Below are 24,166 nucleotides of genomic sequence, written 5' to 3' on the forward strand. Positions count from 1 at the left end.
GCTATTGCCAGCAAAGCTGCCAAAATTAGTAAACAGGTCACCACGAAAAGAAAAACTCTGCTGTAAGGTCGTGTATGAAGTATCGATTTATTCCTGATAGGTAAGTTGTTGATCTATCTTAAAAAGAATTCGAAGCGTCATGCTGCGCTGGGAATCGCTGACCACCAAATGACGAAATCGAAAAGCGTACCATCATAGATTCCTATTCCACAACAGCCCATCATATTATGTACCGCTCAATCACTTTATGGCGCTGCATGATAGTACAATGTTTTCGGTGATTGTGAGTGCTGAAAGAGACCAGGACATTTCGTGCAGCGTGGAAGCCATATTCCTGAAGTGATCGAAAAAGTGAGAACTGAATCTAGACATTTAAGAATTCCAGCAACTGGATTACCGGAAAGTATCCTCTTACCCAAAAAACAATTGTATATCCAGCAGACCGATCTGTGTTTTTAATAAGCGAGTGATCTTTTATGAAAAATTCACCGGTAGCACAACCGTACCCCAGTGTTTACCTTTGCATCACCCGTTGCCTAACGATCGTTTCTCTCAGGTGTTTTAGCAACCTAGGAGATGGAGCCAGTCTGGTTAGTTCCAAGAAGGGCGAAACCGGTAGAGAGCTATCGAAGACTTTTAGCAACTTCATGAGTAGTGGGTTCAGTCCATACAATGTTTTATGAGACTGGCCTTTCCTACCAGATTAAGCATGAGCTGACCTGGTGCAGCGCTTTCAGCTGAAGATGAATGTAATAAATGGGAAATTTAGCTTAATTTCCCCGAGTGAATTTCGTTAAAACTGAGCAATGTTCCTGTGCTTGTGCTGATGAACGAATTAATTTGTTCACTAAACTTGTTAAGATGCGATTTAAGATTTAAGTGTCACTCTACTTCGTTAGCGTGGTTAGGGTCTGGAGCCTAAGTTTTTCATCAAATAAAACATAACTGCTCAGACAAAATGATAATAGCTTCATGAAATTCGGGGTATTTCGTGTTGCCAAATGGCCAAACTGAATTTAGGGAGTAGATCGATTCGATGATACAGATTAAGATAAAGGCCCCGCTCACTACCTGTTAAACACACACAGTTTTTTCACACAACGTAGCGCAGTATTGGCTCATGTTAAACGAAGGATAACGCTTGCGAAGATTTTACGAAAGCTAATAGATGCAGACCAAGCAAACGGTGCTTCATTGCAACAGCCTACAACTTGGCGAAGAGCCAAAAGTTCAGATCGGTTTCAAACAAAATCCAAAAACGTGGGTTACTAAAAGTACTATATTTTAGCGCATTTTTTTCAATTCCTTAGACTTCGTACCTTAAATTCGTTTACCTCGATCCGAAATTTTTTAGGCTCGTCGTACTATCTAAAGTCATCAGCCGCCTTTGAAAGCTGTTTTGCTTCACTGTCCTAATCACGCGTGAGTAAAAGACCCTTGTACAATGAGACTTTTTATCTAAATTGTCATGTAAAAACAGCAGAAATTAGACCAACGTAATCTTTTGAAAGATACCTTGCTAAATGCAGTCAAAAAGACTCCAGAGTTCCACATCCGACATTTTCAAAGTAAGCCGTTTCTAAATATTTCGATAATCAAGTAGTTAGATCCCGAAAAAACGCGGCAGACGCAACTATCACTTACAATCCATAGTATAGATACTCATCACAAAGTCCTATCCGATGACCTCAGGCAGTCAAAATGCTGATCATATTATAAATTGCCATGCGTATGTCACGAAATTCTGGGTTGTTTCTAATGATTTTTTGTTTCTACCATCGGTGAAAATGTCCACTTGATTATTCAATTTGAACAGGTTCCATACACTATATTGAATATGACGCTTTCTTAAGCTCACCAACTTAACGCGAGGCGGTATGGTTGTTTAAATTATGTCCATTTTTTGGAATTAGGGTGATTATTCAGCTAATGATGATTCATTATCCATTCCAGAGTATTTCTTTTAAAAATTATCTAAAGTTTGAAAACTGCGTGCGTATAGCTCCATGGAATACGCTTTCGTGGTTGAAAATTTTTCAAGTTATGTTTGCTTATGCAGGACAACCAAATATCTATCAACATAACGCTGGAGCTGAACAGACGAGGCAGACAGGAGGAAACAACTACTGAAAGTTTGAAGCACGCTTTTGAGGCATTGGAATCTTTCCCGTGGCCTGTTCAATTCCAGTCATGGTCGCTCCTGGGTGTGAATTTCGATGAAATCCGCGAAGACTGGGAAGACTGGAAGTGGGTAAGTTGTGGGGCTAATTTATACCGGTCATGAAAATTATTCTTCGATGAATTAAAAATCCAGATGCGGTATATTCAACCAATGGTTTATTAAAGCACCTTGGTAGGTGGTTAGCAAACAATATTCATTGACTATATCTGAGTACTTCATATCAAACTAAACGAAAAATAAACGAAATAATGGCGCTGTCATTCTAGAAGGTATATTTATGTTGCCCCGTCTGACCAGCTTCTAACATCTGGTTGATCATTTGTCCACAATACGTTCAACAAGTAAATTAGGCGTCTAAATAAGATGTGACGTATTACCTTGATAAACCACAGTGCGGCCGGTTTTCTGAAAAAAGCTAAGTTTCCTAGCTGGAAAATCTATCAGCTCTTCCAGTCGAATTCAAACAAAATGATCTCTCCAAAAGAAATGACAAACCCCCTACAATCGTGTATATTCTTTTGTTTACTGTTATCAAAGAAATGCTCCATGATGAAGCTGACGTTTGATTTGGATGATTTGGAAAGATTGTCACATGAATTGAAAACGGCATTGCCATTTGTGTAGGCGGAACTTTATTTGCAAGCGTTTAATCGCGCGTCTTTATTTAGCAAGGATTATTTTACTTATTGAACTAGATATGAGCCTGGTTAACCTACTGCCAGCTATCTCATTTCCCGTGCCTAGTCCAAACGTTTTCTTCAGATTTCTGAGTAGCGCCGAATCATACTAGTTATGTTATCTTGAATAGCTGTCTAATGAAGACCTGACATGGTGCGTATTTCACGTCTTCACTTAAGGAGCAATAAAATCCAGAGACACAGGTGAGGTTCATTTAATTCTCCTGTAAAGATCGGATTGATTCTTTGTGAACTATTTCGCTGCATACAGGTTTATTTTAGAATTCGACTATGGAATGCGACTTATGAAAGCTTGATAAATACACCCAACTGGAAGTCCGAAAAAGAGAAGTTTTTACTGAGCTGCTCAGCTGTTTGCATCGTCTTTATAAGCGGTCATATCAAAAAGTGATGCATTATCATGAAAGTTATTTCAGCTGTTAAATGGTGGGACTTGTAAGCCAATTAGGCCATGCATCTTAAGCATGTGCAGTTTTTAAACAAATGGTCATTACGTTTGAAATTTTTGCAACTCCAGTTATACAAAAAGCCGTTTTTTTTCTGTCAGTGTGTTTCAGCATGTAACATCGCCCCATAGGGTTCACAAGGCAAACACATGCTCTATTTTGGGAGGGTGTTCATTTTTCACTTCATTAGATTCCGTATGCACTTATTATAACTGGTTCACTTTTCTCGTAAGTTTGACATTTAGTGCATTTACCGTTTTAGAATTCCAAAGCTTATGTGAAGCGGTTGTCTGCTCCAACTGATGTGCACCCATTCGGAGATTTGAAGAGATTAAACGTCCAGCTATTGAGTTCAGCGAGCCAGCTAACGGCCTTTGCGATGTATCGTTTTCGTGTCTGGCCACCATTATACGTTCTTTTTGATTCTGCTTCAAATGTGACAAAATACGACTTTGTAAAACATTCACAACCAACGGATTGGATCCCGAGTCAATTGCTTGCCCCTGAAGTCGCCCCACGAATTGCATATCTCACCGTGATTGATGCTCATCGTTTGAAAGCAACATGGCAGGTGAGAGGGATTTTAAAAGCAATTAAGAACAAAGCTAACCTGCAGAAACTAACATATTTCCAGCAAGACAAAATAACATAAGCCATTCATTTACTCACTGCGTGGTGTCTACTTTCCCAAAAAGTATGTCAACTCACACAAAGTCAGAATCGTCAAAAATTGCTTTCGATGATGGCAATTGTTTGGAGACATCATAATTTACGCTAAAAGCCGATTGCTAACAGATCTGGTCAGATGACTGTTCGAGTTTCTGGTAATTTGCACTAGGTTTTCACTCAGTTATTTTAACCTCTAGGCGCCATAATTAATTACGCCTCACACGGTGATGTTCATTGTCATCAGACCTGCATATATATTTTGAAAATTCATTATAATCCTGTAAATAATGCTTAAATTATAAAGGACCAAAAAGCTTTGTACAGCTGCTTTATGCTCGTTGAGGATTAACAGCGATATTGAGCGACCTTGCAACAAAGACTGCAGTTAACCGCAAAATTTCTCAAAAGCGGAAAATAATATATTTTTGGTAAAATTTGTTCATTGCACAGATAGTGGAAATCCTGCAGCAATGCGCTGATGCGTCAACTTCCAACCAATTCAGCTGTCACGTTTGGTTGCGTTTTCAAGCGAAAAAATGGATTTTCTTTGCTTAGTACTTTTGCTTTTCGCTATCTGAGCGAATGAAGACATGTTCCGAATCAAGGCTGTGGAGCTGTTTTGACGGCAGATATAAAGGTCACCAATGTGCAATTTATTCAACCATTTTGCCCGCCAGCATTGTGCTGCTTCTAAGGGAATCAAAAACTACTGAAGTCGACCCTAATCTCAAACCTAGCAGAGAAAATTGATAAAACTTAAAGCAATGAATTATACGTACAAACGTTAGCAAGTGCCTTTTCGTCAACCAAATCAGTTCTGCCTCCTGCCAGTGAGTATATTCTTCCTCAATATTACCAAAGTCGAGCATTGAGAATATTTCCATATATTTCTATATAATACCCGATGTATTATGTATATAATATAAAAGTTCATAGGATGTAATGTGAAATTCATCGGATCAGCCAGTAATTTTGAAAGAATCATTATTTAGTCCGCTGTCAGTATCCCCAGCAGACATGAAATTGGCGATCATTTTTAGAACGATTTTATTTTGGGGCGGCAGCTTCTAGTATACCACACAATATCGTTCTTCAGTGCCTTCTGGTAATACAAATCCATCAGTAAAAAGCAGTAGTTCAGTGGTCTTCTCTTTGTTTATGGTCCCCAGTTTGGTACCCCCGTGTTGACCCCACGCTGCATATGAGCAAACAGCTTTCGAGCAATTGTGTTCTAAATATTGTTACCCTACATCAGCATCAGTTGTTGGAGAAAAAAATATTTCTTCGACTGATGAAAAAGCCTTAGCTGCATAAATTTCTCCTGCATTTTTCATGTTTAAATTCCGGAATGACTGCCTTTTTCTAGCCATTATCGCCTTCTCAGTGGAATGGAGTTCCTGGAGGATACATCGTCACCGCGGAACGTAGCGATGTCGCTATCAGCATTTACAACAGCACCATGTTTCACGAGCTAGACCAAGACCAAGACCTCCCACCCAGACACGACATGGTGGAACATGACAAATGCGGTGTCCGTAAATTCATGAAAGTAATCTATGATCCAACTCAGCATGACTTGGTTATTGGACACTTGCAACCAGCAACGAATTACTACGTTACTATTCAACCGTTTTCAAAATCGCCAAAACTGGCAAGCATAGTCAAGGAACAAAAGAATGAATGGACATTGCTTTTGGGCCCAAAAATCTTCTTGTCACCCGGCGATTTAATGCCTCCGACTACAGCATCAAAGTCAGTAACGAAGACTTGGAATGCCGTGCCCAATTTTAGACCTATAAATGTAACGGTCACAGAGGAAGGTAAAACAATTCGCATTGAGTGGATCGATTCTTTTGAAGCCATGTGCGACGGTGAAACACTCAGCTATGAGGTAAATTCAAAGTAAATTCAAAGTTCACTCGTATAATTGTAAATAAACCTTGGGTTAATATTTGAAAGATCCATTTTATTTTACATTGTTGCCACTTGAATCATTTTTTTTCATTTCGTTCATAATGTGGACGATCATATGAGCGTCTGTTGACCTCGGAATATCCATATCTCCTCTCGATTATTTGGCACGCAAACCACTGCGTAGAGGGATGAATATATCCGTGATTGTTTCCCTTGGCTTACACAGCACAAATTTATATGGTCTCAGAAATCACGTGTAAGAGGTTAAGATCGGGGGTACGTACACAGAAATCGAAATCAAAGGAAGGGCGGTTGAATGAGTGATATGTCAATGTCACGGAATCAGGTAAGTGAGGTCAATGTGTGGGACCGGACATTTCGTAGGCCAATTCAAGTTCAGATTCGCACAGGTTTATTTTGGACGCAAAGTTGTGGATCCAGCAGTTGGATTCCAATCGCCTCTGTGGTCAACAGTAGTCTGGATCGTACCTGTCGTGATCGGTTCAGAGGTACACGGTGAGCACTTAAATACTCACTGACGACGCCTTCTCGACTGGGGACGAGACATTTGCAAGCCAGCTGCCAAGCTCGGCGAGCACATGAACTGCCATCTAATCTAACAGATTTGGTTTTCCACACCAAAGAGCTGGCTATGGAGGGAACTGATTAACGCAAAGCTCTGGACGTATGTAAATTTGCCACATGTCACGAGTTGGTTTAGCAGAATCGAAGGATTCTCAAGTCTCATTTGACATTCCAGCTGATGCAGATATTTGTGCATCTGAATATGCATCTATACGTACAATTCGTCAGTGACTGACTTCACTGGAAGTAAATGTGAGCGCATGAAGTCCCTTCGGAGGTTTTTTCCCGACGACTTCCGCGTTGGAAGTATTGCGTTAATCCTTCTTTTCTAAGAGAACTTGAAAGGCCTCTCGGAACTTTGATGTGCAACCTATTTCAAAGAAGGAAAAATCCAATAACAATACCCTTCTAGGTCGGGGTGTGGTGCTACGAGCCACAAAAGTTGTACAGAGGCGCCAGACAAACAAAGTGTGAATCAGTAGCATAAGAATGCTTCAATGAAGTCTTATCAGTGTGTGATATGACTCTTGCTGAATTGCTGTTGAGCTGAGCGAGAGGTTCCACAACACGACCAACTGAAATGCCGACACTTTTTCATAAAGAGTGTACTCTGAAAAGGCTGGTGTTCTTATCCTTCTCTCGTTCAAAAAAATAAATCCGAAGAAGCCAGGTGACGTGAAGTTTAAATGAGATGTAAGCGGGATATTTTGGACTGAATTTACATCTTACAAAACCATTTGAATACCCCAGTTACATTGTTTCATGTAAAGGTCAGATATGTCTGGCATCATCCAACAATTATTCGATATATTGGACGCTGGTTTGGGGAAAATGCTGGTAACGGATTTTTCAGTCACTATACGGCAAATTGGTTTTAAATAAATGCACAACATGAAACTTGTCTAATTTAGTCTTATTCGTACAGGATGTTCAGTGACACAACCCGATAAAAGACATTTTATCCATTTTATGAACATCGCTTAAAAAACGTAGTTGAGGAAGAAGACCAATAATCAAACTATAAGGCAGGCCATTCCGCAATTTTAGCTGAGTACCTTTCATTATTGTCAAATATGGTATGGCTGGGTGTGCGCCGGGTGCACCTTCAGTCGACTGCCAGGCAGAAAAATGATGTTACAATCCTCAGCATGTAAACACAACAAGATCGAGTTCTAGCGCAAAATCAGGCTAAGTTTTCTCTGACTTCCCAGCTTGAGATACGTTCTGCATTGAATTGGACTGTCACTGCACCGGTTCACTCCGTGAAGTGGATCAATACGTTGAAGAGAGAGCTTTCAGCGAGTCAACTCAACCAAATTATCTTCACGGAGTTTCCTAGGATGAGAGGAATATCACTTTTGAAGGAAACCCTTATGGTGGGGTTATGGCGACGACTGACTTCAATGCATTTCTCGAAATCTGAAATTATACATATCTTGCGAATTCGGGCGAAAAACCGCATTGGATTTGGACCATTCAGCGATCCAGTTGTCGTCCCTTTCCTGCCGAGCAAGGAAAAAACGGGTAAGTGTACTCTTCCTATCTAAAGCAATAGTTCAAAACGTAATTTTGTTCGGCTTTCAACTATCAAGCTTTTCATTTTTTCAGGTGGTCGACTACACCTGAAACGGATACTGATCACTCAGGAAAAGAGTGAATCACACGGACGAGTTTTAGTTAGCTGGCTCATCAGCAACCAAGTACCGAAAGGACTGGATGTAAAAGCAACCATAACTTGGTTTGAAGTCGATCCAATCACCCAACTACGTCTTGGGGCCACTGCTTCTCGTGTTCTTCACTCACCACCAATCAAAAACGAGCACATGAAACACAAAGAAGTGTTGGTAGTAATCGACAAGCTTAATGTGGGTGCAATGTACAGATTCAAGCTGAGACAGGAACCCAGTTCATCAACGAGCATGGATATAACAGAAGACCATGTAACGGTAATTTCGTATCCGTCTTACACAAAACACATGAAAGTGTGCTAACTCATGTTAGGCATCGTTGACTTAAACCAACATCAAGATGACAGAAGAGTTTCAAAGCTAAAATTATACTTATCGTGAAACACTGACCAACCTTTAACGTGCTTACAAAATACTCCTAAGATGCGCGTAAAACCCCTTCAAGGCCTTCAAAAATATTGCATTTTATTTCCAAATGAAGATTTAGACTGATGAAAAAGTGTTACATCCAGAAGAATATGTGATACACAAACCAAATTTTGATTGGGTTGTCTTCACGTTGCAGTGAAAAATACGGGTCAACGTCTGTCCGCCAATAGGCTGCACGACCTGCAACCACTAAAATCCAACCGAAAGAGCCATAAAAAGGAAGAATATCTCTTAAACAAACAATAATGCAAAGTGAAGTGGAATATAAATGCATTCTTTTTCGTTAAGGAAACTACCCACCAGGTTGTGGAACACTTAGTAATAACTTCACTGCTTTCGTATACCAGTGACCCACGATCGTTTTGTAGTAGGTCACTAGTGTACGATGGTATGTACTCAGTGAATATAGAAATGACAATTTCACACATTTAAAACGTGAAATAAAAAACGTCAGTTCGCATTCTGACGCGCTTAGTGACTCAGCTTCCAAAGACTTGGACTGGATTAGATGTAATCACCTATGTGCGCTAAGTAAATGGAGCCAAATGTTTGTCGGTATTTCGCGTACAATCACTAGACGTTTGAGAGTGCATGCTCCCTCTTACTACCCTAATGAACATCAAACCCAGCAATATTCAGAAACGATGTCTTCTTGCTGTGAATTTGATTCCCAATCCAATTAATCAGACATGAAATCAATGTCTGAAGTGAATATGCGGACGCCAATATGTCTCATCTAGTGATGATGTTCTGGAAGAGCGACAGTGCTGTTGTATTTTATCAACTGATCCTGGACTTGGAGCTGATAAATTTAACATGGCCGATGTGTCCAGTCAGACTTGATGTGCCGCCAAGGTAATGTATACTGGTGATTTTTTCAACCCACTTTGAACCATTTGTTTGTAGAACATGACAACCGCAATCATTTCTTTGGTTATGCATAAAGGTACATGTACAGAGTACATGTATACAAAGTAGCCCGTAGAAAGACCGTACGGGATCGAATTTCCCCAGGTTTGAGCGAACCATGAATGATGGAATAACAGTTTCTACGGGATGGGTTCGACGACGGTTTCGTCACTCCACAGGAACGAAATGCAAGCGAAATTAATCACTCGGAATTAGCTTCATGCAGTAGACATCCTCATAGCCAACATATGGTTTTCGGCATATTTGCGAAATCTAGCTTAGCACTTTGACGCTGATGCTCTGAGGTATGTTTGAAGTACCTCCCTTGTGGGACTTCGGACCGCAGGTTCCCCGGGTTTTTTTGAGACTGCACCCGCAGATCTCAATAATCCCATTTCTGCGCTCTGCGGAGATTGTCATACCTTTTATTTGTTCATTTAGGTCCTAATTAAGCTACGTTCCTTTCACATAAGTCACGGTAGCCATTTGGTCAGCATCATAGTGAGTGATCTATCAGAGACTCAAAGAAAGCTAAAGAAAGCTGACAACCCAGCACCTAACTCCAATGCTCAGTCACAGCTTCATCGCCTACGGGTGGATGCATTTACTTCTCCTTTTCATATCAAAAGTTGGTTTGCCAGCATCAAGTGCAAGTACAGAAGTAACGAGAGATCTCCCAATTTTGGAATGACGTTTCTCGTCCAACAAGGGTTTCTGTTTGATGCAAGCATTTGTTGCTGGAAGAATATTCTTGGAAATAAGCGTTTCCTAATATCTGTATGCTCCACGCGGAACACCATTCCAAACTGTATCCAAGCATCAGTAAGCTCTTAGGACATAATCCGTTACCGAAGGTAAATTTAAAAATATTATTTCGTGAAAGTAGCCCACTGAGATCAACATTTCCAGGCATTGCGCCAGAAAGCAGCCGTCAGATAAATATTCAAGTGAATCTTCTGTAAACTTTCTACAGTTTTGATTATCTGCCGTCGCACAATGCTTGCTATTTTTTGTAAGCCATCATTATTCGCAATCGTGACGGTTTGCTACGCGCCAACCAATGATCATAAACATTCTTTCTAGAGCTGCATTTGTCAATAATTCACTGAGGAGTCTAGGGCTACTGAACTATTTTGACGTCCCTGTGGTACAACGTGCAGACTGATTGTCAGATGTTCGTGGAAAGCCTACTTATACTTCTGGCGTCAGCTGAGTTTACAAACTTAATATGATGATCTTACATGAGTTCAATGATATTGGCAGCAGGAGCTTGCCGGAGTTGTAGCATTCGCATTTACATCAACTTAGTTTGAACACTCCTCTTTCCGTCCTTCAGAAGCTAGTCTGATGAAAACGCTGTGGATGAAAGAATCGGTGGGCGCCGGTTTCGCTTTTATTGGAGTTTATCAGGATTGTAACTTCTTGGCAGCATCAGGATTCGGATTTCACATATTCAAGGGGAAGATAGAGCGTGCTACCACTAATATACTAACAACTGTCGTTTAATGTGCTTAACAAGCCCATCCCATAACCGATTTGCAAATACGAGTGCCTATTATGACTTCAGATTTCGGCGGTAGGTTAGTAGTAACATGGTCCCGGGGTGGAAATGCTGGCCTCACTAAGAACATAAGGTTCCAACCATTACAAGAAAGAGAACCAAGTATCGCGGTTCCCTTCTTTGCAGGCACCTTACCAAAATAACTACACCAGGGTAAAATGATGACTGCTCAAATGACAGTGACGTAAGTTAATTCTGATGAGGAACAGCCTATAAGTTGATATGTGGTATTCAAGGCAAAATGTCTCGTACGTTACACTGCATTTCTCAGCGACTTTTTTTAACCTCCATGACGCTTTCGATAAACCAATATGCTCATACAGTAAACAAATTAAGGAACCTTTCAACTGAGTAATCCGTCCGCCGATGTTGTACTTGAACATATTTAGGCTAAGAATAAACCAGATAATTTACGGTGCTATATCTGGATCGATAAATGCTGTTCAGCCACACTCTATGGTCATCCGCGCTTTTCAGTATCCACGGCCCTGTCCGTTAATTTGAACAGCGTAAACAGAAACCTCTTGTATATTAGATACAAGAGTGATCGTTGCGGGAATCCCTCATCTGTGCACGAACTTGTTTTCGTCCTTCGCGGCCCACAGACATACGTCTTTCCAAGGTGGCTGAAAAAATTCTTCTATTTCTTTAGCAGAGCAAGACTGATCAGAAATGAACAAAGATCAATGTACTTATAGACTTAACGCAGCAGAATATTGGATACAAGGCCTAAAGTATTAGGAAATTTGTTAAATCTGTTTCCCATAAGGTCACTGCCCGTCCCATCCCATCTTCTGAGTAGTATTGCAAGCTTACGAATTTTTTCCTCAATCTTCACAGGCATACATCATTCAAGAAGACTGGCTTATTCCTCCAAGTCGTAAACCTTATCCTCCAAGGCGATGGCTACGTAGTAATTTGGCCGACAATGAGATAATAAGTCATGCACCCAGAATGGACTGTAATTCATCTATAATTGTGCTTGCATGGCCAGCTTATCCATCAAGCATTATTTCAAACCTGACAAAGGCCGCCAAATTCGGTCCCATATACACACCGCCAGTGAAAAACTACAGCCTCCAGTATGCTCGGCTTCCAGATTATGTCGAAGATGCCCCCGAATATACAGTATCCAACGGGTCGGCCCTTGGATGGAAAGAATACGAACCAGCCCCGCAACCAGGAGATGAAGAAAAATTCCATGTGTTCGGGCAAGTGTTTTTTTGCAAAAATATTCAAGAGGTTTTTCAAATGTCCACTTACTTTAGCGTTGGCATCGTGGAGTCAGCGAAACTGCGCCCAGTGGCCTTCAGAGTTGCTCACTTGTGTTTTCATTACTCACCAGTATGGTTCAGTATTCTTCCTTCGGTTATTGGTAATCAAGGTTCCGTAAATAATATTTTACTAGTGCCATTCTTATTGGGAGAGGACTCGGAGAAATGACGGATCGAATCATTTGCACGCATTTCTTGTTTCGTTATTCTCTGCGAGTGTCGGGATTCCTAAAGTAAAATGCGAGTGTCGGGATTCCTATAGTAAAAGGCGAGTGTCGGTATTCCTATAGTAAAATGCGAGTGTTCAGTCAGCTGTCAGGTCAACTCTGCTCATCAATGTTAGGTGCTTCCTGAGCTTAGAACTTCAATTTTGGCCAAAAGCTTCAGTATAGTAGTAGAGGCCAGGTGGATGGAGAAATTCATTTTGCAAATGATACTCTTTAAAAACTGCGTTTAAAAATTGAGGAACGTTCGACTGATTAACTGGCATCATTATCCCATGAATATGTTAGTTTCACCTTCTGAAAGCTGCTGAGGCTGTCGATACTGGGATGAAAATAATTTAAGGCGTACTAACGTCATTCGTAAAGTGAAAATAGCCAGCTAGTCAACTTTCGTACGATTGTGGAGAACACAGTATCACACCACCTAGGCATACAAAAATACAAACAAAGAACAGTTATTTTAGCCAGGTTTGCCGAATGGTTGTACCGAAATACCTCCAGTATCATCTGCCAAACACATGTTCCAAACACAGTTTAGAGATTTACCTCGATTGTGGTAAACTGTAAAAGATCCTCCGTTGCCAACAGAAACGCTTGTGTCAGGCTTCTTTCATTTTCGAGCGTTGTGAAGTACATTCATTGTTTGGGATAAACTGCACCGTCTAAGATATCCCCAATCGTCTGCCAGTCCGATGTTTGTAACTTGCGAGGACAGTTACGTAGCAAATTGGGCTTTCGTCAATGGTATATTTTTTATTCTTTCTCCATCGGGCCTTTTAAGAACGGTTTATTGATTCCCACATCCATATATTTTGCCTGTTATACCAGTGCGTACTTCTTTTTAGGCTTCAACCAAACACCGTCTATATATTTCGGATTGCAGTATGTACGGACGTAGGACGAAGTCCATATAGTGAGCCCTCAGTGGTCATGAAAACATCGATTAACCGCCCCTGTGAAGTTCCTAAAATTTCTTCTGTTATGCTGGTTTGGACGAACCGCACAACTTTGCTGAGACACTACGGAGTGTTGGAAGTTCCGGAGGACAAACATCAGTCACCATGCCAGGCAGTGCAAGTCACATGGCTGGTAAGTGACAGCAAGTCGCACTACCACCAGGATAAACTAGATGGATATTTTTGCCGTATAACTTTGTAATGTGCGGTGGTTCGGCTTACATCCCATGCCCTCTGTGAGACCACGTTCGATAAGCTCCAGGATCCTGAAGTTTATCCTGAAGTGCTCACCGCCAGATAACAGCAATTATTTCACTGTTGACCACCTCAAAAATACGACAGAATCATAACCTAAACCACTTTCACCATTTAATTTCAATTGTTCCGTTCAGGCAATTTCTGATGAATCGTGGAACGGGAAACCCTTGTTTTATCAAATTGTCTATCAATTCTGGCCGTCCAAGGATTCTGTGAGGCACGTTTCCCTGGTAAAGGCTGCAAAGGGTCAAAGAATACTGCGAGCACTTTTACCACCTTTGCCGGCAAGAACATATATTGAATTGAAGGTGATACCTCGGAGCTTTCTTGGTGATGGAGACAAATTAGAAACAATCCTCGTTTATACTGGTTTCGGCTGCCCATGGAAAACAAAAAAGGAAGGACTATCCTTAACTTACATGTACGTTGAATCCAAATTGAACGGAGAGGAAAGTAATTTGGCGCTGGAAGCTCAATTCCATTGTGTCAGTGATACGGCAAGTATCCAGGTTAAGTGTTTCTGGAAACCTCTGGACGTCAAGCTTATGCTCGGTTACCGCGTAAGTTCTGAAATCCTTTGGTTAGAAATTTTTAAAGGCATATAAGGACAATAAAGATTCCTCCGGATTATAGCATTGAAAGCGTTGGCCAGTTCCTTCGCGAGAATCAAAAATTGTCTGTTCGTCATCTATTCAATAAAAACCTCGTTTCCGAACTTTGAAGTGTGGTTTTTTCCTATTAATCCATCTGTGTAAACGTACTCGTGTTTTGTGTGTTTTCCCACAACGCTTTTCCGCCATGAGTTCTCCCTCAAGAATATTCCAAACAACGTGATATTCATTACTGAATCCAGTCCCCTAATTTCACAATGAATTTTTACGTCCTATCATCCTACCAGTCCGGAAGGCCTATTCTAGCCATCTATTCCATTGCGCAGTGCTGATATGCGAACATAGTGTCCAATAATTGAGTTCATCATGCCTCTCCATTTGACTCAAAGAAGGATGATGGAGATACTAAGGCTGTGCAAGCATTTTGTGGACAATACCCTTTGACGCAGCGACCATTATTAGATAACATTTGTTGACACACCTGTTATGTTGGCTACCCCAAACCACTTGATGAGTAAATCAGATAGTATCATTTCTCATTTGTTGAAAGTTGTATCGTAATTTTACTGTTAAGATTCATACCTTTGGGTTTTTGATAGCGGATTCATCATCCAATGTAGAAAGCTAATGATTGGGCTCGACCTTGATTCCTAAGTAGAATTCTTGGCTAACTACTGAAAGATTAGTCTCATATGAAGATATGCTTATCTTTGTGTTTGCTACCTTAATTTGCTGTGTTACCTCCAGAAGTTAATCCTATTAGTCTGACTAATTCACCGTTTTAAGTCACCTAAGGCTTTCTTCCGGAATTGTGCACATCTGTGTCAGCTATGAAAGAGGACTTTGGCAGCCGAGATTGTTACACAACTGTTGTTCTCTTCGCAACTACATTTGCCGCAAAAATTACCCAGCTCAACAAAAACAGTGGCAGATATCTTTGTATTTTCGTTGGCCCATCTTCTTAGAGCACTGTTCATCGATATTCTCAACGTCCCATCAGAGTGCCTGAGAGCACAATAAACTGATATTTATAGGTACGGATAATTTTTTAATAGAATCTGATCCCTCACCCTGATTAATTCAAAATGCCTCGTTATTTATGAAAGTGTTTGCCATCAGTTGGACACTTCATTTTTACTGATCCAGGTCCATGCGACCCATATTTTGTCAAAACAATTACGCAAAATCGTCCGCCATTATCAGGAGGCATTGGCCCGCGCTGTGTACCAAAAGTGGTCTTGTTATGAGACTCACAATCATTCACTGCAATTCAGTTTCACGGAAGAGTAAGGACACCTAACGCAAGAAACGTCAGAATATCCTCGCTATTTATTTTGTCAGAACGCTTACTTGGCACTCACTAGGTGTTGCTTTTGGGTATCCGACGCAAAGTCTGCTAGTCGGTGTCCAGCAATAATTGTTCGAAAACCCTGGTTCCGTTTTTTAAAAAGAATGTACCAAAGCACGTAAAATCTTCGTTTGCATTTTGATTGACACCACTATTTCGCTAACACGGCGTCGCTGATTTTATGGATTCACAATTATCTCCATGGTATAGGGTATCGTCATCAGCAAAACGACTCTAAATGAAATTTACTGCCGCTGGCACTTGAGTGCGGGCCGTCCGATAACAGTTTGCAAAACACTGTTATTCTATTCGTTCTATAAAAATCCTGGAGTTATCGGGTATCTGGTCGGTAAAACAAAAGCTTTACTCCGATCGATTCAGGCTACATCGGAGAATTTTCGATGGCCAAACCTTCCTGACAAGCCCAACTCGCACCTGTTCATTGATGGTTGAGCGTCCTCATTTGGAAACGTACTCCATACAAAGGAAGTCAAACTGGAAAATCAGAAGCGTCACAGGCTGTCTTCTCAAAAGTCTCTTCCATGATAGAGTTATTGTCATATTTCAAAAGTCTTTTCCAAGTTGAACTAAAGCACCTGTCAGATTTTTTTTCAAGTAAATGGTTTTGCTGAATATGAATTCACGTGTGTGCCCCAGTTTACTTACAAACAAGCAGCCTACTCCAAACATCTCCAAAGATTTATTCCACTTCGGTTTATGGAGGACGAACACCTTACTTGGGTAGATAGAGCTGATGAAATTTAGAAAAGAAAACTCGGCTTGCTCATGACGTGAACTTTCTGCCTCTAACTAGGCTTACTGAGTTAAATTTATTTGCCTTGTACGCCTCCCATAGAAGGCACACATTCTCTACTCACCAAATTGTTTGTATTTTTAGCTGTACGTCAGAAAGAATGTTTTGGACAGGACGAAGTAGGAATGAAATGTGCAATCATGTATAACGAGCGCTGCTATTCAAGTCGTCTCTTGTGAGATCAGCAACAGTTCTATTGTTGTTGATTCTTATTGTAGTGATAACGGAAACGTACTCCGGATAGTCATTCAAAACATCAGTTTGTGTGGGATTTCGACATTTAGTCTGTTAAAACGTGAGCTTCACGGCCAAAATCTTGTGGATCTCCCAGGCATTGTAAACATGAGGTGCTAACGTCTGTTTTTAACCAATTTTTCAGAGCTCTATGCAAACGTTCCTTCCTTTTAAACACGAGTTGCAGTCAAATTGTGTGTTTAAGTTTCCTAATAATTATGTTTTTACTGGTTCTCCACATTTTTGATGAACAATGTGCTGTAGGGCTTAACTGTTTGCGTATGTATTTCACTGAACGCTTGTCCACGTTTAATTCGATGACAGAAATAAGTTGCCTGTTCTTAAACTCAACTTTATCAACAAGAGATAATCCTGAACGTGAGATATCGTTACCTATATTACACTGCACTGCACTGAAAATTATTTATACCGCGGTTACGTCGATGTACCGCTCCTCTGTAAATGGGCACACACCTGTCATTCTACTTACATTCAAAAAGTACCTCTAAAGAACAGAATTTGGTTACACAAGTGAGAAGTACTCTGGCGGACTAATTACAATAGCGTGATCTTTAGCCATAAGCGCTTCTATGATGGATACCGTTGCTACTATCCAAACGGGCACCGAGAGCTAAACAGCATCTGTACATTCGAACAAGTTCTCGTAATCTGTGGGAGCAAACATCAAAATGATTTTGAACCCTTGAAACCTGACAATAGTTTATATTATGCCAATATTTTTACCCCAACAGCTGACGTTGATACCGATGGGATCAATGTCTCTGCACGATGCTCCAAATTACATCAAACGGAATGGAAACAAATCAACCAATCACACCTTGTTCGTTCCGCCAACATGCACAAGCGTTCTAATCTATAGCCTAGAAGAACGTCATGCAAAACTAAACGCCGGAAAACCCAGTGATTGGACTAGTGAACGTTTCAACACTAACATGGTGATGTGGCCACTCAAGCCCTACTTTAGGTACAAAGTCGTTTTAGAAGCCATCCTACATTTTGGGACGGCGAGACCACAATTATTTCCGCCGGCTTTATCATCTAGCCAAGACAATACGGCAAACTGCGGTACAGAGTTTCTCTGCACGGCGCAGTGGATTCCAACAAGACCAGTTCGACTTTGGTCGGAATGGTTGAAGCGCAACTCTCTGATGTTACTCTGGACAAATCCAGCGGAAGTTAACGGGCAAGTGAAAGAATACTTAATTGTACGAACATGCCATCGGTCGGGAACTGATGGCCACAAATCCGATGAAGGTGAGTGCTGTGTCTGTGTATTGAACAGATCTTTCCTTCTTGACAAATGTTCTGTTGTGTTCGTTAATGCTATCTATCGTGAGTTCTAGTTCTCGTGCTATTGGTTGCGCAGATATCCATTCGTTACCATAGGTCAAACGATTTTACTGGAATTTCGCGACAAGACCACCGTTCAGGCAAACATCATGGATTTTATTGGAGAAGGAAGTAGACTTTCATGGTTGAAATCTTACATCATTGTTAATGTAAACTCCTGATTTTGGTTTTCCTAGGAAGTAGTCACTACTCTTGGAGTTTCTATTCTGGAAACAGTGTCCCTATATCCTAGCTGTGGATCTTGAGGTATCCATTTCGATAAAACTATTTCAAAGGCTAGTATGAAAATGAAGATACATCGAAGCACTACAAATAAACTGAATGCAAGGTATCATAATGATTGTTGAAAGAAAACACTCCTTTAAAGAGGCTCCCGGTGTCTCCAAAGCTGTCTTTTCAATGTCCAGTTTTATTCTTTTACTTCGTAAACAGCAACTACTACAACTCGTTACAGGTAGCAGGGTCTGAAAACCCAGACACTGACTGGCTAGTCAAGGGATTTTCAATGTCTCACCAAGTGTGTCACTAGGTTCTGTGAACCGGTCTGGTTCCAATTCCTATCAGGCATACTTTTGTTGCTACTTCACCCGAAAGATCAATGAACGCCACTTGACAAGTTCATGTAGCAGATGGCGTACCATTGTCATGCTTTTCGTGTTTTCTAACCTACCTGAGGATGATGAGTATGAATCGGTAATGTGGATGTCAAACGTACGGCTTACATGCGTTTGTTGTTTGGTTATCCAAACGAGTGTATTGGTACATCTGTGTTTATGAAAACTTCATATTTTCCTAGAGGATTATGGAAAGCACAAAGGAAGTGTTTATCCGCCTCAACTCCCAGACAATGACTAGATTACAACTGATTACAACGAATGAAATACCCCGGACAGATATATTTTGGTTGATAGTTTCTTGTCACAGAAGGTAGAATGAAGCAAAACCCAGCATATTTCGAGGGTTATATAGTAGTGTTAAAAAACATTAGTTGTGTACGCCAACTTCATATTCGAAGCTAGTTTGAGCGTAATATTTTGGCCGACAGCTGCCTCAAACTTAAGGTTTCTATCATCTTGTTAATTATTATAATACTGAATTAGAAAAGTCAAACTTGCTGTTTTATTTCCCTTGACCCTTTCAATGCAAACAGAAACCTTGATTTCAAGTATCTCAGTAGGACCCTCGCGCTGCATTTGACTAAAGATATTTCAACTACAAGTTTATTAAGGGACATTGGGCAGACTGTATGGCTTAAATCAATTATGAATTGTTTTCTTGCACAGTTGACTCAAACTCATCATTCAAAACTCTACTTATAAAAGATTCGTCTTTGATATATGCCCAGAAAAAAACCTAAAAAGAAGACAACCAATGCAACAAAACAAAGTATTCTTGGAGGCAAAAAATTCTGACGATTACTCAAGATTCATGAAATTGATCTAACCACATTGTGTAGGACTATCATCTGCAAGGACAAGGATATGAAATTTATCCAATGTTTCTTTTGTAAAGACCTTGAAAAACGGTAAGAATAAGAACAACGTTTGTCAGTGTTATTGCGGCTTCGAGAAAACCATGATACTTTGCTCCGAATAAATGGTAGGACGGTTTGATGAAGTGAGGAGGGTGCAAAATCAAAGAACTCGGTATGTATGCGGAGCCACCACAAATAACTTTAGTGTCATTGCTAAGGCTTAAAAGTGCCTCTTAACAACTCCAAATTTTGCAAAACTTATCGTTATCTGAAAAATATCGTGGTGCGAATTACGCGAAATCTAGTCGCAGGTGAATTCAGAAACCCTATGCGGATAAAGCGCCTCCTTGATGTTGAAAATTCGAGTCCGACGTTTCTCACAGGGTGTCTACCGTCTACTCGATTGACAGATACGGTGTATCAATGCGCTGCTGAAAGCTTTTGAATGAAGGTTCGTTAATTGCGTGGGATAAACTGATGAATGTCATTGAACGAGTAGAAAGTGGAGAATTTCGGTCAGTCGCATCCATACGCTTTCAAAGAATCCAGCGAAACAAACAGCTGCAATGAAATGAGCGACTGTTTTAACTGGATTTATTGATTAAACAGGTGATTTCATAGGATGTGTCAGTGAGCTAGCATTTTGATCCAATATCATCTGACATTTAATCCGTATTATAAACCGAAAAATGATACAATGTACCTCGGTCACAGACACTTTCTTCACTTGGGGTTGGGATTAAAGTAGCATCTATCTTTACATACAGCATCAGTACCTCATGGACGAGGCTGATGCCTAGAATGTCTCAGACTCATCATAATAACTGGAATATCGAAAATATCAGTAACTGTATCATGTTTAAGATATTTACAAGTGATTAGGCAACATGAGCTCCTCAAAGTGATACCCAAGAGTGCACTGAGATTAACTAACTTTTCTAGCACCCCCTACCTTGGCAAATATCCTATATTTCACATTCACGCCACCCTTCTTGTTCTAGAGCAATTTTCTCGGTTATTTTACATCAAACTGCGGAAGCCAGAACAGAAGAAGGTCTGTTCAAATGAGAGTAGCGTTGATGTGGACTCTAGACTTTCCACAGCCACAGACAACATATATTGTCTGCCTGTGACTCACAGATTCCTTGAATGGTCGATTCCTCTTTTTACTTTCTGCAGCTGAAAATGTGTAAACACGGAGTTATTAGAAAGAAATTCTCATATTCATATAGTTCAGTAAACTTTGAACTATAAAATGAACAAATTCAGTCACATTTTTCCCGCCTAAATTTTTAGCTTCTTCACGCGAAAAAACTACCAACCAATCCATACCTGCATCACAGTACTGGAATGCACCCAATCCAAGCAAAGAATTTCACATTGAGACTAATGTGACTTGCCTATTTGAGGTGAAGGCCCGGACCGACGCAGTGTGGAATGGAGGATGGGGACCCACAGCCTGCTGGTTAGTGAGCACTGATTCTCACGTTCCCGTTCAACCTCCCAAGTCCATGGATGGCTGTGCATTTGTAAGTGTTCGGGCTTGTTGCATGAAAGAGTAGAGGTCTTTAATAAAAGCGTGACAGACGTTGATAGTGTATGGTGACATTACTTCGCGAGTGTTCAACAGTGTGAACTTAATAAGAAGTAACACTACTGTTTCAAGCACTTCTCAAGCGCCAGTCACAGCCTTCTACTTCAATTCTGGTAAAGCAAAGTCACTGGAATGATTTAACTTGCTGCTGTGGATGCCTCACAAATGCATATAAACACCGAAACTCCCCTCCGATCCCTGTTGGGCGAAAATCACTAGACCTCTCAAACACTCACTGGCAATTAGCTAACATCAATGAGCGGTTTGTTTTGGGTCTATTCGCATTTTAAAGTTTCACGATGATTCCAGTTTTCCTTCCAGTTGGATTGGTTTGATTCACCAAAATAGACGGGGAGAAAGTCATCCGAATGGGGGCACAATTTAGCTGGGGAAGTGTTTCTTATTGTGTTTATTTCTGCTTGTGAGACAGCCCAAGAACTTGTCCAATGACTGAATTTTCGATTCAGTCTGTTACTTGTACTTGTACTTGCTGAGGTTAGGCAGAGGGACAAGTTCCCGCTAAAAAGCATGCACAGGGAAATTGAACCATCAAACAAGCACTGATGTAAAACAAACCATCACTTGAGGTCATGTGGTTCTGTGACTATTCGCCGTTATCAAGGCAAATTTGGAATGGACAGAAAGAGTCTATACAGTATACAATGCTAAACAGTTTGGAACCAGACTGTATATGTGTGGAAAAACTTCTATCGGAGACGTTCCTTGTTAGAGTAAGATAGGAAAAGAGGACGATGTACACGTCAAAAGTTGATTGTGAGTTGTGAAAATGTAGGGTTTCGTATACTGTCCACGAATGACGGTGGGAATAAGTCAAGAGTGTAGAGTGGGTTCACACTCTTGTGGGTGTTGAGGGTTACCGATACGGAACTTTAAGTGACGCGTAGTTTCGACAATCCCGATTATCAAAAGGAAAGATTGGGTTCGAAATTCTACGCAAGGTTTAGTAAATTTGTACATATCATAATTGTCCACGTTCATGGCATCAATAACTGCACAAGTCTGTCACTGACCGGCGCAGTGCAGCGTCAACGTCCGCACACGAGTGTCGAATTTTGGCTCAGTGGTGTTGGCTGCAGTGGTTCCTATCGAGGACAGTCTCGTGATTCTCATTGGCGGTACGATCACACGGAAATCCTGAGAAAACAAATCAAGGCAGGCTCAGCAAGCGGGATACCAACCTGCGTGGCTCAGTATGTCAGCTGCGCACATCCACACGTAGGCACATGCTAACACATAAGTGTCGGACGGGACGGCCTCTGTGTCAAGTTGAGTGGCTGGCACAAGCAAACAGGTGAAGATATCAGGTCAGAAAGATATTTTCTGTTCTGGAACTTTCTGTGCGCGTTCGACCGTTTCCGAAAATATTTACCGAGATCATCTAAGAAACAGACTTCCGGAAACATTCCTCTAGTTAATCATAGAAGCAAAACTCGAAATACACGTCTAATAACCTACCGTCATATCCAGTGTTCTAAAAGAGCAGCGATGAGCGAGGAAGGATCAACGTATCGCAGACCACAGGTTGTGGAGGTAGTGTAATAAAAAGCTGTTTCCAAAGCTTAAAGAGGATTAACAGTTGATGGCCGGATGGCCAAAAAACAAATATAACAATATACTCACATCAAAATTCATGTGGGGGAAGCTTTATGAAATATCCAACTATTGATGGATGTATTGCTGATCATGCAAAAGCTGTAGCATGCAACGTTTGTTACTGCTAATGCCTTTTTGACCGTTTAGTTTCACGTGTTAATTGACACACATTTTACTACAAAATTCATCTAAAGAAACTATTCCCTTTCAGCCTACGAATAAGGGGTACGAAACACAAGGTAGATTATTACCGAAGTTGCTTCGTCCACTTGTTGGAGAACAAAACATATACGATAACACTTATCCATCTGCAGTGTCTGAAGCCTACAGTAAGGAAAGACTGTTAAGCAAGAAACTCCGACCAGATTCACAAGTGATTCATATTTCCTGGGACCTTGCTACAAAAGGATGGGTTTCCGTGACCCAATTTCTGTTGGAAATACGATTCTCATGTGAGTTTAGCCTTCTGATAAACATGCGGTCTAATTGGAAATTAACATCTCCATATTCAAGTCACATGTCTTTGACGTCCATCTGGTACATCAACTAGAAGACTGAGGAAGAGCTCTTGGTTGTTCTCAAGAAACAAGCATACCCTGAGGACTTTAAATGTACTGGTCAAAACATGATATACACTGGTGTTCATGTTCTTGCGATCGTGTCGTTTCCTGTGGAAGTGGAAGTGGTTAACATAGACAGCATGAATGTACGTGTGGCATGGTTGGAATAACCCTCTACGGCAAGAGATTTTGCCATAGCTACTTAACCCTTGAGACTCAGCTAGGCTGAACAACGAAGAGAATATCTCAACGGTAGGTCTATCTATCTCGAATAAGGATGCGGCTTGCTTTAAACAGGGGCGCAAATCTTCACTATAAATTTCTTTATATTTAGGTGCGCTGTCCCTTGTTTATTTGAGAAATTATCTTATATTCCGGCATTCTAAGTGAATTCACGTGTAATGTTAAATCTTCCTACGTCAAAGAAGGAAAATGTGCCAGACGGAGGTCTACTTAGTCAAATGAAACGGTTTACTAATGTCAAAATGGAGCTCCTAAACGCTGTGCACACAATAGTATACAAACATATACAAATACTGAAAAGAGCAGTTTTACAATTGTCGTGATTTGAGCGCTCCTGTGAAAGCAAGTTGAATGGTTGGCACGGGATTTGCCATTCTACTGTAATTTCCGTTACGCTCTTTTTGTCGCCCTTGTGATAAAAAAACAGTCGAATAAAACAAATTATATATAACGTTCATATTTAACCCTTTCTAGATGTCCTCCGTTTCTGGGAGAGAGGGAACTAAAGAC

General features: G+C 40.7%; 1 protein-coding gene across 1 annotated transcript; it reads left to right on the forward strand.

Annotated features, from left to right (window-relative positions):
* Nucleotides 1-476: 476 nt before the first annotated feature.
* T265_11035 (hypothetical protein) lies at nucleotides 477-24,162 on the forward strand (the record flags this gene model as incomplete). The annotated part of the gene is made up of 14 exons (XM_009177578.1): nucleotides 477-590; nucleotides 2,060-2,251; nucleotides 3,589-3,897; nucleotides 5,380-5,886; nucleotides 7,706-8,018; nucleotides 8,103-8,440; nucleotides 11,922-12,286; nucleotides 13,425-13,668; nucleotides 13,928-14,353; nucleotides 17,553-18,075; nucleotides 20,942-21,174; nucleotides 22,170-22,475; nucleotides 23,065-23,305; nucleotides 24,131-24,162. 14 exons carry the CDS (start codon nucleotides 477-479, stop codon nucleotides 24,160-24,162), a joined length of 4,143 nt encoding a protein of 1,380 aa, XP_009175842.1.
* Between the last annotated feature and the right edge of the window lie 4 nt (nucleotides 24,163-24,166).

The sequence above is a fragment of the Opisthorchis viverrini genome, assembly GCF_000715545.1.
Source record: "Opisthorchis viverrini unplaced genomic scaffold opera_v5_435, whole genome shotgun sequence".
NCBI lineage: Eukaryota > Metazoa > Platyhelminthes > Trematoda > Opisthorchiida > Opisthorchiidae > Opisthorchis > Opisthorchis viverrini.